Genomic DNA, 16008 nt, shown 5'->3' on the forward strand with positions numbered 1-16008 from the left:
GTCGTGCAGCGATTCCTTGCCAAATACCCCGGGGTCCAGGACGTCTTGCGGCAGGCCAGGAAAATCTCTGGTCATTTTATAAGAGCTTACACGGCCATGGCTCACCTTGCTGACGTTCAGCGGCAACACCACTTGCCCGTCAGACGTCTGATTTGTGACTGCTCGATGCGCTGGAACTCCACATTATATATGCTTGATAGGCTGCTCCAGCAGAAACGTGCCATTGACGACTACCTGTATGAACTCTGTGGCAGGACAGGTTCTGGGGAGCTTTGTTTTTTTCACCACACCAGTGGCTGTTCATGCGCAATGCATGCAGACGTCTGCGGCCATTTGATGAGATCACCAAACTGGTCAGTCGCAGCCAGGGCGCCATCAGTGACATAGTACCTTACGTCTTCTTTCTGGAGCGTCCATTGCGTCATGTCATTGATCAAGCCATCAAGGAGCAGGAGCCGGAAGATGAGGAAGTTGCAATGCTGAATAAATTCCCAGTGGGGCTACTCCATCTTAGACAAGTCAACAGGAGTCTGAAGAGGACTCAGAGGAGGATGGTGCCTCGGGGGAGGAGGAGCAAGAAGAGCAGGCTTTAAGCTTTTCTAGGATCACTGGTGTTGTCCGAGAATGGGGTGTCACAGTGGGGAGTGGAGGAAAAACCCCACCGTACAATGTCGGGTGAGGCACGATAGCAACTAGGCCTGAAAACAGGGAAAAGGGAGCTGGTCAACTCCTATTGCATCCCTAATCCACGCCCTAACTCCTCACCGTATGAGTGGACCCAGGGGCGTACCTAGAGCATTTGGCACCCGGGGCGAACCCTTTGTTTGGCACCCCCCCCCCCCCAAGAAAGTTAAGAAAACATGCACAAACTTTTTTCAATGTTTTCAATAATATTTATAAATAAAAATAAAACCCCTTAATAAAATAAACCTCTGCACACCCCCTTAACGAAATAAACCCATTAACCCCCCTTAATAAAACCCATTAACCACCCCTTAATAGACCCCTTAACCCTTCCTTAATAAAATAAAAACCTGCACCCCCTTAAACCCCAGTATAATAAACATTGGTGGCGCAGTGCGCCCCCCCCCAACATAATAAACATTGGTGGCGCAGTGCGCCCCCCCTCCCTAGTATAATAAACATATAAACATTGGTGGTGCAGTGCGCCCCCCCAACACCCTAGTATAATAAACATTGGTGGCGCAGTGTGCCCCCCCAACATAATAAACATTGGTGGGCAGTGCGCCCCCCCTCCCTAGCATAATAAACATATAAACATTGGTTGTGCAGTGCGCCCCCCCAACACCCTAGTATAATAAACATTGGTGGCGCAGTGTGCCCCCCCAACATAATAAACATTGGTGGGCAGTGCGCCCCCCCTCCCTAGCATAATAAACATATAAACATTGGTGGTGCAGTGCGCCCCCCCCAGTATAATAAACATTGGTGGCACAGTGCGCCCCCCCCAACATAATAAACATTGGTGGGCAGTGCCAATGAGGGTTAAAAAAATAAATAAAAATTAACTCACCACCTCCAATTGATCGCGTAGCAGCCGGTCTCATGTACTTTCTTCAGGACCTGTGGTGATGTCACTGAGCTCATCACATGATACATCACATGATCCATCACCATGGTAATGGACCATGTGATAGAGGCTGGAGCTCAGTGACGTCACCACAGGTCCTGAAGAAATTACAATGAGACCGGCAGCAGCTACGCGATCAATTGGAGGAGGTGAGTTAATTTTTTATTTTTTAACCCTCATTGGCACTGCCCACTGCCCACCAATGTTTATTATACTGGGGGGGCCCGCACTCAATGTTTATTATACTGGGGGGGCGCACTCAATGTTTATTATACTGGGGGGGCCGCACTCAATGTTTATTATACTGGGGGGGGCGCACTCAATGTTTATTATACTGGGGGGACCGCACTCAATGTTTATTATACTGGGGGGGGGGCCGCACTCAATGTTAATGAAGATAACTGACCTGTTAATACAAATGCAGGAGGCGGGTGCCGGAATCAAATAGCGGCACCCGACCTCTATGACAGGGAGCGGCACCTGAGGGGTTAACTGCCGCTGATGAGGCTGATCGCAGCTCCCTGTCATAGAGGTCGGGTGCTGGCTATTTGATTCCGGCACCCGCCTCCTGCATTTGTATTAACAGGTCAGTTATCTTCATTGGTGGCGCAGTGGCCACAGCCCCTCCCCCGGCCCTGTCCCTCTTCTTATTGGCCGCAGCGGCAGCAGCACAGGGGGAGGGAAAGACCATCTGGAGCCCTGCCCCTATCACAGCGCCACGCCTGGCCCACTCGCCACATTTTTTTTTTTTTTATCCTCAGTCGCGGCTGGCACCCCCCTTGTGAGTGGCACCCGGGGCGGGCCGCCCCCCCCCTTGGTACGCCACTGAGTGGACCTGAATGATAGGACGGCTCATACCCAGGAAACCTAGGATTAAAAGGTTAATTGAAAGGAGGCCAGTGGGGCGCTGCTCAAGCGAAACTTTGATATTTACTGTATAATGCACGGGAACTAACTAACTGACTGTAGTTCCATGCGCCATCTGGTGTTCACAAACCAACATTGCACCCTGAATTTTCTCAATGGCTATTTATGCGATTCGGGTTTGCTAATTGAATTGGAAATCGTTTTGCGCTGCTGCGATTCTGAAGGGAGCGCTAGCGATGTTATATCTGTACTTAGACTCCCGGTACAAACACAAAATGGTGGACATGTTAACAGCATCACAGAGCGTTGCCAGAATGAAGCATTTCTCAAGGCCTTGCTTCGAGAAATGCTGCATTCTAATGTTGCAGGCGCTGGCAGGGATATTTCCACCCACAATGAAACAGTTGCGGGTACCAATCCTACCGCGCATGCAAGAAGAGGGTGGTTAGAAAATGTGTTAGTCACTTCGGATATGAGATCATTCTTGCAGCCAACCCATCGACAGCCGTCCTCCGGATCCAGCCTCAGGGAATGCCTAGACCAACAGGTGTCCGACTACATCAGGTTAACGGCCGACGTGGACGCTCTGAGAAGCAAGGAAACCCTTGACTACTGGGTGTGCAGGCTTGACTTGTGGCCAGAGCTGGCACAATTTGCCATGGAACTCTTGGCTTGCCCCTTGTCGAGTCTCCTGTCCAAAAGGACGTTCAGCCCAGCAGGGGGAATCGTGACGGATAAGCGCACTTGCCTAGCTCACAACAGTGTGGACTACCTCACATTTCTAAAAATGAATGAGGCATGGATCTTGGAGGAATTCAACACCTACGATGACCACGTTTAATTGAATTTCCTCATGCCAGCCCACACATATCTGCCACCACCCAGAACAAATAATGGTCCCTGTCTTATGTAAATACGGTGGCATAAAAAGCCTTTTCTGTCCGGTGAATGCCTAATGTTTGGGGCCACGGAGGAATTCAACATCTGTGACGACCAAGTTTTATCGAATTTCAACTATTATCATTTGGGTTTTTCAAGTGGGGGGATTTCGTTAGCCATGTTTTTAATCTAATTTTCTATTTTTAGTTCTTTTAAACATATGTATTTGTACTGGCCTGCAGTAAAATTGATATCCAATGACCGTCTAATATACCTCCAGCCACATAGTCACTTGTTCTTTTCTGTACGTTGAATGAATAATTTTTGGGGCCTGTACTACACTTTCCTGCATTAAAATTGTTATCCAATAACCGTCTAATATACCTCCAGCCACATAATCACTTGATGTTTTCTGTCACGTGAATTAATAATTTTTGGTGCCTGTAGTCCACTGGCCTGCAGTAAAATTGATATCCATTGAACATCTAATATACCTCCAGCAACAAAATCACTTGATGTTTTCTGTCAGGTGAATGCCTAATTTTTGGGGCCTGTAATCTAACTGGCCAACAGTAAAATTGCTATACTGTGACCGCCTAATTTTACCTCAAGCCACATTATCAATTGTTCTTTTCTGTACGGTGAATGAATAATTTTTGGGGCCTGTAGTCCACTGGCCTGCAGTAAAATTGATATCCATTGACCGTCTAATGTACCTCCAGCCACATTATCAATTGTTCTTTTCTGTATGGTGAATAAATAATTTTTGGGGCCTGTAGTCCACTGGCCTGCAGTAAAATTGATATCCATTGAACATCTAATATACCTCCAGCAACATAATCATTTGATGTTTTCTGTCAGGTGAATGCCTAATGTTTGGGGCCTGTACTTCTGTGGTCTAAAAGGAAAATTTTCTAGGCTCCAGCAGGGCACATTTTTGAGAGATTCCCTTTAAGATGCATACAAATGGCCCCTGATTAAAATACATATTTTTTGTGGGAATTTTTGCCATTGATCCCCCTCTAGTATGTCACTGTCCATGTTGTGGAACAATTTGTACACTTCTAGTAAGTTTTTGGTGGCTGGAAATATGACCTGAAGGTTTTTCAGGTTCGCCTGCTGTCATTAAAGTGAATGGGGCTCGCCACGAACTTGCGGTTCGTGAATATTTGATCACGTCCGCGAATCTTCCCAGGCAAATGTTTGTCCATCACTACATGAGATGTAGCGCAGGTAATTTCGCTGTCACCAGCGGTAAAAAAAGGCTGAATGTCACAGATATTTAGGATGCGCAAACGTTATACAGGAGATGTAGCGCAGGTAATGTCGCTGTCACCAGCGGCGAAAAATTTTACTGATTGTCAAAGATATTTAGGATGCTCAAACGTTATACAGGAGCTGTAGCGCAGGTAGTGTCACTGTCACCTGCAGCGAAAAAATGTCACAGATATTTAGGATGCGCAAACATTATACAGTAGATGTAGTGCAGGTAATGACGCTGTCACCAGCGGCCAAACAATTGTGCTGAATGTCACAGATATTTAGGAAGCGCTAATGTAACACAACAGATGTAGCAGAGGTTGTGTCACTGTCAGCAGCAGCGAAACAATTGCACGCAATTTAGTGCAGGTTGCGCTTATATATTGCAGCCAGATAAAACAATAGGCCTTAAAAGGACTTTTGGGTCTCTAACACCTTTCAACACTAATCAATTCCTGTCCCTACACTCTCTGTCCCTTCTGCTGCAGCTCTCCCTGACTAAGACTGAGCTGAACCACGTGTCATTGGGTGCTATATAGCACCCGATGACTTTTTCCGGCAAGCCAAACACTGTAATGCCAGTAACCAACATGGCTACGGCATCACGTTTATTGGCTGCGCAGCCATTGGATCACCAAAAAATTAGGGACCGATTGCCAGGCCATTCCTACCTCTTGGGTCTATAATACAGTAATAGTCCATTGGGTAATCAGATATGGTGGTGGGCCCAGTAACAAGTATTTAATGCAACCTGGAATGTTGTGTGCCATTCCCACCCGGCTGTCAAGAACACATTCAGTGCTTGTTACTGTGATACTCACCATATCTGCATTTATGATGGGAATGCTAGGACTGGCTTGTTTTAGGGGTCTTTTTTCACATAAGTAGACTTAAATTTCTGTACTGAATAATTTCTTAGTATGTCCTTATAGCTCCATTTTTGTGATACACTTCATAGACATAGAGTTAAATGATAATATTCTAACGTCCTAGAGCTACCACTAGAGGGTTTTTACTGCATACAGTCAATACATGAAACTCAGCAATAAAATGGTATAAAGTAAGTTTTTAAGGTCCCCCTAGTGGTGGCTGCCAGAAGCTTGAATCTTGTCTTTTAATCCCGAGACTTTGCAGGGGATTTGAAGCCCTGTAAAAGAAAAGTAAAGCACCAACCACTATAAATATTTATTAAAAAATTATTCAGAACATAATTTGAAAATCATAAAAATTTGAAAAATGGATGTTCCTCATGGACTTGCTACTATCCCATGATGTCATTGGGTTCTATGATACTATAACATTGAGTTAAATGTGTACACGCCATCCTGCAGGTTTGAATGACAGAAAGGATCTGATATATCACTACTGAAGGAGTGTTTGTTTTTACATATTCCAAGAAAGTTAAAGCATTTTTTTTTATTTCTACATATACATTTGTATCTTCTACATGTCGCTCTACAATGACTGGCCCTAAAGTGGGAGGGAACTATTTATTTATTTAACATGGCGTCAGCCTATTGCGATCAAGAGTCTACACTTAAAACACAAAAGCATCTCATGATACAGTGGTTTTATCCTGTGTGTTATAAACAAAAGAAGATGTGATTTTTGCATCAATCTTCCAGCCTGCATTATTATTATTATTATTATTATTATTTTTATTAAATCAGCAAAGTCTTTATTTCATTTGGTTTTGTGTTCCCCGGCAGGGAGCAGCACCTGGGTCCCTAACTGCCCTGTTAAATAGCTATTAATTCTTAGCGGGAACATTACCATCGATAGAGCTGAAAGTTAAGTGGCAGACCCCAGCCATCAGCCTTGCAGAAAAGTTGACGGGTGATTTGGGTGTGATGGGCAGCCTAAAGTTGGACTTTTGCTCCTTAGTTAGAATAATGGAAGAGGAACTCTGTTTTCTATGGGCAGTAAGGAGAGTTTCTTTGAGACAGTCTTGATATGTGTAACCAAACATGTTTTACAACATATCTTCACATTTCTGTTCATTATATTTTATCTACATTTGTATCTACATTACACTTCTAATTCGGTCTCAATAACCAGTTACTTATAAATGAATTATGTGTGTCATATATGTTGTCCGACAGTAGCATGTGATGGGCACTCAGCGAGGGACAGCGAACATCTCATAGTTGTGAGGTTGAGAACCATTGGTGTTGGGTTGTGGTCTGATGTCTAGTAGCTTTCTGTCCACGGTGGGCTTCAAAGTGAACTTTTGCAATAAAGTTGTCAGGAAGAGGAAGATTTCCATGCGGGCTAGACTCATGCCCATACACATACGTTTGCCTGAGAAGGAGCAAAACATAATCCAATAGACTGTGTTCAATGTTAATAGTCAAGGATCTGTAACAACTTCTAAGTGATCTGCAGTAAATGTGTGAAGTAACTCAAATACACATAACCATCACTTTCAAAATGGTTCTCACACTTCCTCATGAATCGAAACGAGACATTCAGAGTCAGATTAAAAGTTATGTGCACTACATGGAGCCATGGCAAGGTCAGTAACTGTTTTTTAAAGCCCAAGGTAGAGGTGGATTTATGATCCTCTAGACCAGGGATGCATAACATATTCTGCTCTAAGGGCTACATTGTCAGATTAAGCCATTTCCAATAAAATTAAAAGGGGTATGACCATCTGACTAGTTTTGGGCAAGCACCAAAGTGCTCGTGTGCTCGAGTAGAACACTTTGCAATGCTCGGGTGTTCTACCAAGCACCCTGGAAGTCAATGGGAGAACCCCAAGCACCCCCTGCTCTGAAGAGGGGAGGGTATCGGGACTCTAGTAAGGCTTAGGAGTCCCTGCTCTGACTCAATTTATAGCTATATCCATATATGGGAGTTTGTGCTTGGGACACCCCAGTGTATTTAAATCTAATTTCTGAAAAGTTTCTGCTGGGATTTGAATTCCTAAAGTTGTACATTAGAGGCAAGGACCTTATCCACTCAGCTGTAAAGCTGAATGATAAACTGTGTCAGAAAAACCTCATAGAAGTTTCTAATGTAGTGAGTATTCCTATTCATCAGAAGACTTATTTTAAATTTCTGTGCAGGTTAATATGTAGCTCTATAGTGTAGTGGTTAACATCCTTGCTTCTAATGTACAAGGTTGAGAGTTTGAATCCTGGCATTAACATTTCAGAAATAGAGATTAAATTTATATATTTTATATTTTTTTTAGTAATTGTGAAAAATGTATGGCACAAAATAAATGTGTAATTACAAACAAAATAAAAAACAAAATAATAATAAAAAAAAATTATATATATATATATATATATATATATATATATATATATGTAAAATCATACTTCTGATATATATGAATGCATAATATGTGGGAAAATACTACTAATATTTTTAGCCATAATATATTTACATATATTATAATATATTATATAAATATATTATGGCTAAAAACTCATATATATATATATATATATATATATATATATATATGTTTCTGCCGGGATTCAAACTCCCAACCTTGTACATTAGAGGCAAGGATGTTAACCACTACATTATAAAGCTACATGTTAACCTGCACAGAAATATAAAATAAGTCTTCTGCTGAATAGGAATGCTCACTACATCAGAAACTACTATGAGGTTTTCTGACCTGACACAGTTTAGCATTCAGCTTTATAGCCTCTTATGTATAAGGGGTTGGGAGTTCAAATCCTGGCAGAAACTTTACAGAAATAGATGCTAAATTACATTTAAATACACTGACTCGAGCATGCTCGCCCAACACTACATCTGACACATTTATGGCATATCGAAAGTATATGGCATAAATGTCTGATAGGTGCTTCCATAAGTTCCACCTATTAGGATAACGTGTGAACTCCAGCAAAGAAGAGACCTTACATGGTTCTCTTTTTTCATTTTACAGTAGTTTATGATAGGGGTCTCTCCACTTCCACAGTGAATTTTTACTTTCCTATCTCTTTTCACGAATTACACAGCCACTATTAATGGAAAAGCAAGCCTGTGACCAGATGGCTCGGGGCTACACTCAATGGTATTGTTTCACATTTGACCCCAGGGCAGACCGCCAAGTCTACGCATGCGCACTGCTTTGCCCACTATGGGAAGAGGCATTCGCAGGCCCGGCAGTGACCTGCGCTCGGGTGAGATCTCCAAACCAAAGGAGGAGGATGAAGTAGAAGAGGAGGGTGGGCCAGAGGGCTTCAAGGGGAGCGGTTTTCTGGGCACACAACAAGATTGGACTTTTTCCCAATCCCAGCAGTGAGAGCAGAGTTGCAGCTGTATAATACAGTTGGAACCTACAAGTGTTGGCACAGACTAACTGGTTGCTTGCCAAAATGCACTATTATGGCACAAGGCTGGAAGGGGTTAAGCGGGGGGTCAGATATGAAAATAAGGTGCAGAAATATTTATAATTTTTATCAATTTATAATTGCTATTAAACATGTTCCACTAGAGCTCAGATAAACCTGATAATAGTGATAATACCTGCAGAAAAAACCATGAAGGCTTCACTTTTCTTAAAACCACCATTCTCATCAAGAAAGTGCCCAGGATCAAACTGTTCTGGGTTCTTGAAATAATTTGGGTCTTTCAGAACCGATGTTAGAATAGGAACCAGCAGCATTCCCTAGAGTGGACGATAAATACATTTGTAATCATTTCATCATCTGGGAATGGTGGAACAATGATATATCGCTGTGTGATTGGCAGCTTACCTTGGGAATGTGAAATCCGCTTAGAGTTGTGTCTTGCCTTGCTGCACGGGGCAGTCCTATAGGGAAAATATCTGAAAATCGCTGAATTTCATGGATAACAGCATCTGTATATGGCATTTTAGCCCTGTCTTCTACTGACGGGGATCTGTTTTGACCAACTATATGGTCAATCTCTTCATGAATCTTTTCTGTAAAATTTAAATGAACAAATGCAACAATCTTGCTGTTTACATATTCTTGCATACATTACATGCATTTACATGCTTTATATTGCCCCCTCAAGCTCACACTAAAGCTGTTGTAGACACTGGAATATGATATTCCACCTTCCCTGGACTTCATACTGTGCTTACCCTTCACTGCAGACTCATTAAGAAGGGTATTAAAGAACAACAAATAAAGCTTGGGCAGCAAAGCTAAGCAACAGTGAGGCTACAGACTTTACAAGAGTCAATGATATGCATATATCAATACAAATCTATGGGAGTACATGAACTATAATTAGGAAAAATTTTAAGAGGTTTTACGAGACTTATATACTAAGGACCTATCCTCACGATAGGTCTTTAGTATCTGATTGGTGGGGGTCCAACACCCAGGAACCCCGCTGATCAGCTGTTTAAGAAGGCAGCAGCACTCAGATTAGTGCCGTGACATTTTTTCAGCTTTTCCTAGACTACTGAAGACATGTTCATCAGTCACGTGGCCTAGGTACAGCTCAACCCCATAGAAGTGAAAGGGTCTAAGCGCGATACCAAGCACACCCACTATACAATGTACACGTTCACAGGAGTGCCGCTGCCTTCTCAAACAGCTGATTGGTGGGGGTCCTGGTTGTTAGACCCCTACCGAGGATAGGTCATCAATTTTAAAGTCTTGAAACCCCTTTTAAGTCCTTAGGATAGCATTCAGTTGAAGAGCCTAAAATATTTTAGAGAGAAAGAGAGAGCCAGGTAAGAGATGGACTAGAGAGGATTTTGGCTGACCGTGGATAACAACCAGCAATGTGAAGCCAGAAATCCACAGCCCCAGCAGTGTACAGTCAGATAGCTACAACCCAGAAAGCTATAGCCTCAGCAGTGTGTAGCCAGAGACTACTGCCCCAGTAGTGTGCAACCAAGGAGCTACAGCCCCAGCAGTGTACAGCCCATAGAACACTTCAGGTGTTGATCCAAAGGTCCATGTGAACTATACTGTAAGTGAATCTGGAGCTGAACACAGACATACAAAATGTAGATACAGCCCTAAGCATAGCGTTAACCATAAGAGAAAAAACACCACAATCTCTTTTTACTAATTTTCACACAGATGCTGATACAGATCAGGTTTCTGCAGCCTCGATCCCCTTGTTTAAAGTGCTTATGGCACATGTAACAGTGTTGCCCACCTTCAGAGTTACTCCCCATTTACTTGTGTGGTGAATTTGAATACAAAATCACGCAATTGCCAGCGTCTGCTTCCCTTAGAAAATGTCTCCGTTGCCACTGCACCAGGGTTCTATGAGCATAATGTGTTATGTTTATTTAGACAGAGGTATCTCACAGAATAGTTATGCAGTGTTGGTACTACAGATATGTACTTGATATTGTCCTCCAATTACAATATTCCTTTCAGAAGTAAATCAAAAGAAACTTTGAATTCCTGCTCCTCAATGTGATTTCCTTGTTTAGTCCCTCACTTTTACTTTGGGTTGGTGGCATATCCACCTCAACTATTTAAAGCGGAAAGTGCTCATCTGATCCAATATTACATATTTATATTGGAGCAGGGCTGTCCGCCATATGGCTGGCTATTGGCTGGCTCTGTGGTTCAATAAACTGATGGGACAGAAAATGCTATGTTGATGAATGTTAATAATGAAGATCAATAAGGAGGAAAATATAATTTCTGCGAAGTACCTTATTAGGTGGAGAGAGACATCTTACCTTGTACCTCCGGGTATTTGAGAAGTATTAGCAAGCTATATCTCAATGTCATGGTTGTAGACTCTGTCCCCGCAAAAAATAAATCAATTACCATCCCCAGTAAGTTCTTCTCACGGAACTCAGTTTCTGGATTATTTTTTTCCTGTGAAAATGTATTGTATCTTAAACAACCTCTTCAACTCTGATATGACTAGTTAATCCAATGCAAGCATGGAAAGCTGGCACCATGCAACAATGACATAAGTATCACCCTGATGGAGGTGGACCTTGATGGACAACTTTCCAAACCATCTAGAGTTACATTCATCCTTATTTTGACAAGTCATCCCTTATGTAAAGCAGTACCATAACTAGGCTTTCCATTACCAAGGACATATGTTCAGATCGTCGTGACCCTAGCATTGTATGTAACCCAATAACTTGACCAAGACAAAGTGACTTTTTGGCACCCAACACCTAGGGCAGAAGCCTCCCTAGCTGGATCCTTGGTGTAAAAAAGATAGTAGGAGTACATCCACATGTTGTGCATTTACAATGGCAGTAGTAATGTGTGAGCAGGACTGTGTACATGGTTACAGTCTGTTTAGAAAGAATTGTCAAAACTGGAGAGGGGGAGGGGTCTACCTTTATGTAAAGTCCTGTCTGAAGCCCACAGTACGGGAAAATATATGTGAGGGAAATGAACATGTGGCGTCACTGTGGGTAGAAATACATGGAAGCAAAAACAATAATAAAGTACTGATATGAGTTTGCTATAAGCCACCTTATATACCAGAGTCCACAGAAAATATACTACTAAGGGCTCATTTAGACGGCCGTATGCTGTCCACAAAAATGCGGATCCATTTTTTTTTGACAGTTCAGCATGTCCGCAAAAAAACGGATTACATTCCGTTTTTTTGCTGATCCATAGACTTTAATAGGGCCATGTCCTGATTTTTACTGACAAGTATAGGACATGTTTTATTTTTTTGCTGAGCTGTGCAATGGAAGAAAAGGGCCCCATAGAATTGAATGGGACAGCATCTAATCCGCAAAAAAACGGATCCGCATTTTTGCGGACAGCAAACGGCCGTCTGAATGATCCCTAAGGGAGATAGATGTGGCGGCAAATCATAATGAGGTTGTTATTATGGGGGACTTCAACTACCCAGATATAGACTGGGAAACTGAAACCTGTATATCTCATAAAGGAAACAGGTTCTTGGCAATAACCAAAGACAACTACTTTTCCCAAATGGTTCAGGACTCGACTAGAGGTACGGCCATACTGAACTTACTACTAACCAACAGATCTGACAGAGCGACAGATGTGCAGTTTGGGGGACACCTGGGAAATAGTTACCATAAAATAATAACCTTCCAGCTGTCATTCAAAAGAGTTGTTTCTTCAGAGAGGCACAAACTTTAAAAAAGCTAAATTTGATCAGCTAAGAGAGGCCATTATGGGGATAAAAGGGTAAGGAACAAGAAAAAAAAAACATGTGGATAAATGGAAATGTGAAAGAGGCAATAAATGACAAAAAGAAAGTAAGTAAATCACTAAAAGAGGAGGGTAGCCAGGAAGCATTGAAAAACTATAAGAAAAAAAATAGAATATGTAAAAAGACAAATAAAAGCAGCCAAACTGAAGACAAAGATATTCATTGGCAAAGAGAGCAAAACTAACCATAAAATGTGTTTTAATTATATAAATTGTAAAAAGTATAAATCCGACGGTGTCGGCCCTTTGCAGAGTGATGAGGGGGGAGTCGCAGAGAGCGATGAGGGGAAAGCAAAGCTATTAAATATATTTTTCTCCACTGTATTCACTGAGGAAAATAAACTGTCAGATAAAATGCAGAGTGTAAAAGTAAATTCCCGGATTGGGAATGGAGACGCTAAAAGTACAACTTTATTAGGTATGAAAAAAAAGAGGGGAGGAGGGAAAATAAAAACCCTATTAAAAAGCCCCCTATTAGCGGCAGGGATAACAAAGACTGTACTCAGAGGACTTTTATCGATGGGTCTTGAGCAGCCGGGGTAAACGCAGTATGGTATTAATAAATCACTTTAATAGAGGGAGAAAACCAAAAGCATCTGTATAATGATTAAATTGTGAGACAGGTGACGGGAAAATGCTCCTCACTACTATTAGCGCTCTAGAACTGTATCAATGGCACAGCTTCAGTAGCATCCAGCAGGGCATATAAGCTCAACGCGTTTCTTCTGAGTCATCAGGAGCTAATATATCTGACTATCAATACATTATTTTCCTGAGCTTCAGCTGTCCCACCAGGGTGGTGACAGCCTTCGGCCCCTAGTTTATGTTGGGGACCCTGGTGGAGTTCTAAAATTGCCTCGGGTGCTCACTATGCCAGTCCAGCCTCAGGTGTTCGTAGTTATTTACGCACCTTTCCTTTTTTTTTTCCTGATACACAGGGGTGTACATGGGCTGGCTAAAAGGTTACTATATAAAATGAGAATGCTTGGATGGAAGAAAACGTCTGTATGTGGGTAAGTAACTGTCTCAGTGATAGAAAACAGAGGGTGGTTGTTACCGGTACATACTCAGATTGGGTCACCATCACCAGTGGGGTACCTCAGGGGTCAGTATTGGGCCCTATTCTCTTCAATATTTTCTTAATGATCTTGTAGAAGGATTGCACAGTAAAATATCATTTTTTGCAGATGACACTAAACTGTGTAAAGTAATTAACACTGAAGAGGACAGTTTACTGCTACAGAGGGATCTGGATAGATTGGAGGCTTGGGCAGAGAAGTGGCAGATGAGGTTTATCACTGATAAATGTAAAGTTATGCACATGGGAAGGAAAAATACAAGTCACCCGTACATACTAAATGGTAAAACACTGGATAACACTGACATGGAAAAGAACCTAAGAATTTTAATAAACAGCAAACTAAACTGTAAAAATCAGTGTCAGGCAGCTGCTGCCAAGGCCAATAAGATAATGGGTTGCATCAAAAGGGGCATAGATGCCCGTGATGAGAAGATAGTCATGCCACTTTACAAATCACTAGTCAGACTACACATGGAGTACTGTGGGTCCAGAGGAGGGCAACTAAAGTAATAACTGGAATGGGGAAACTACAGTACTCAGAAAGATTATATCAAAATTATGGTTATTTAGTTTAGAAAAAAGACGACTGAGGGGAGATCTAATAACTATGTATAAATATATCAGTGGTCAGTACAGAGATCTATCCCATCATCTATTTATCCCCAGGACTGTGACGAGGGGACATCCTCTGCGTCTGGAGGAAAGAAGGTTTGTACACAAACATAGAAGAGGATTCTTTACGGTAAGAGCAGTGAGACTATGGAGCTCTCTGCCTGAGGAGATGGTGATGGTGAGTTCACTAAAAGAGTTGAATAGGGACCTAGATGTATTTCTGGAGTGTAATAATATTACAGGTTATAGTTATTAGATTTCTGGAGAAGGCTTGTTGATCCAGGGAGTTATTCTTACTGCCTGACTGGAGTCAGGAAAGATTTTTTTCCCCTAAAATGAGGATTATTATTTTTTGCCTTCCTCTGGATCAACTTGTAGGATAACAGGATGAACTGGATGGACAGATGTATTTTTTCAGCGTTACAAACTATGTTAATATACTAAACTACAGAATTTCACAGTATGATGTATGGATGGGGTAAAAAAAATAAAAATTGCAAGAAACAGTCAACATGCTTGTTTATGTGCAAAATAAAAGTGCACCTGCAATTTTACCCTTTGAATTCCTTAAGGTGCAATATTCTCACATAAGAAATGAAAAATTTGCTATATATTCATTTGAGATTTGCTTTGCATTTGTACCACAACCCATGCAAAACATTGCCCTCCACATCTGGACATAGCTTTAGAAAGGGGTAGCATGGTGGCTCAGCGGTTAGCACTGGTGCCTTGCAGCACTGGGGTCCTAGGTTTCAATCCAACCAAAGATAACATTGATTGAGGGGTGCGATATACCTGCTTCCACCAAATACTGATTAAGGCCTGCGATACACTGGCTTGTATGTTTTCCCTGTGTTTGAATGGGTTTCCTCTGGGTACTCCAGTTTCTTCCACACTCCAAAGACATACTGATAGGGACCTTAGATTGTGAGCCCCATTGGGGACAGTTGGACGCTAATGGCTGTAAAGCGCTGCGGAATATAGTAGCGCTATGTAAGTGCATGAAATAAATAAATAAAGAGGCCAAATGGTTAAACCTACCTCTTCCATTTTCAAGAGGAAGCAGTCAATGAGGTCCCGTGGGCAGTTCTCATCAAGTGTTTCTTGGTGTGAATTTATCATTTCCTTCACAAACTTTCTTAATTTTACATTATTTGAAAAGATTTTCTGGTGTGGCCCAGGAAGGCATCCCATCAAATTTGGGAACATACCAAGAAGCTGGAAAAAAGTGTATCAATCGTTTACTAATATATATTGTAATGATGGAAAAGGGATCATCATTGATACAGAAAATACTCACTGCTTAAGATGGTTCTACAGAACGATCGGCACTCACTATCTTCCATTCACGCTGGAAGTACTTTTAATGAATTAAAAACCATAAAACAATAATAACGGTGTTAATATAAAAGTGATGCCGTTAAAATTACTTGTCCAAAAATGCTAACAACAACTGAGTATGGTCCCACATAGAATAAATTGCTAGCGTTAGTATAGATGATTGTATATGCCCACTGTTAAAATGTTCATCCGTAAAGACCAATTGACAATGTCCACAACAGTTTGTGATCATATGGATGGGAGTA

General features: G+C 41.8%; 1 protein-coding gene across 1 annotated transcript in view; it reads right to left on the minus strand.

Annotated features, from left to right (window-relative positions):
* Positions 1 to 5769: 5769 nt before the first annotated feature.
* The window catches only part of LOC121009421 (cytochrome P450 2C8-like), a 29129-nt gene continuing 18890 nt past the window's right edge, over positions 5770 to 16008 (minus strand). Inside the window, exons 5-9 of the mRNA XM_040442531.1 lie at positions 15464 to 15640; positions 11247 to 11388; positions 9322 to 9509; positions 9092 to 9233; positions 5770 to 6898 (exon numbers count right to left, since the gene is read on the minus strand). Coding sequence (XP_040298465.1) covers positions 6717 to 6898; positions 9092 to 9233; positions 9322 to 9509; positions 11247 to 11388; positions 15464 to 15640 — 831 coding nt within the window. The 3' untranslated portion in view covers positions 5770 to 6716. The remainder of the gene's footprint in view (positions 6899 to 9091; positions 9234 to 9321; positions 9510 to 11246; positions 11389 to 15463; positions 15641 to 16008) is intronic.

The sequence above is a fragment of the Bufo bufo genome, chromosome 8 (assembly GCF_905171765.1).
Source record: "Bufo bufo chromosome 8, aBufBuf1.1, whole genome shotgun sequence".
NCBI classification, from domain to species: Eukaryota; Metazoa; Chordata; class Amphibia; order Anura; family Bufonidae; genus Bufo; species Bufo bufo.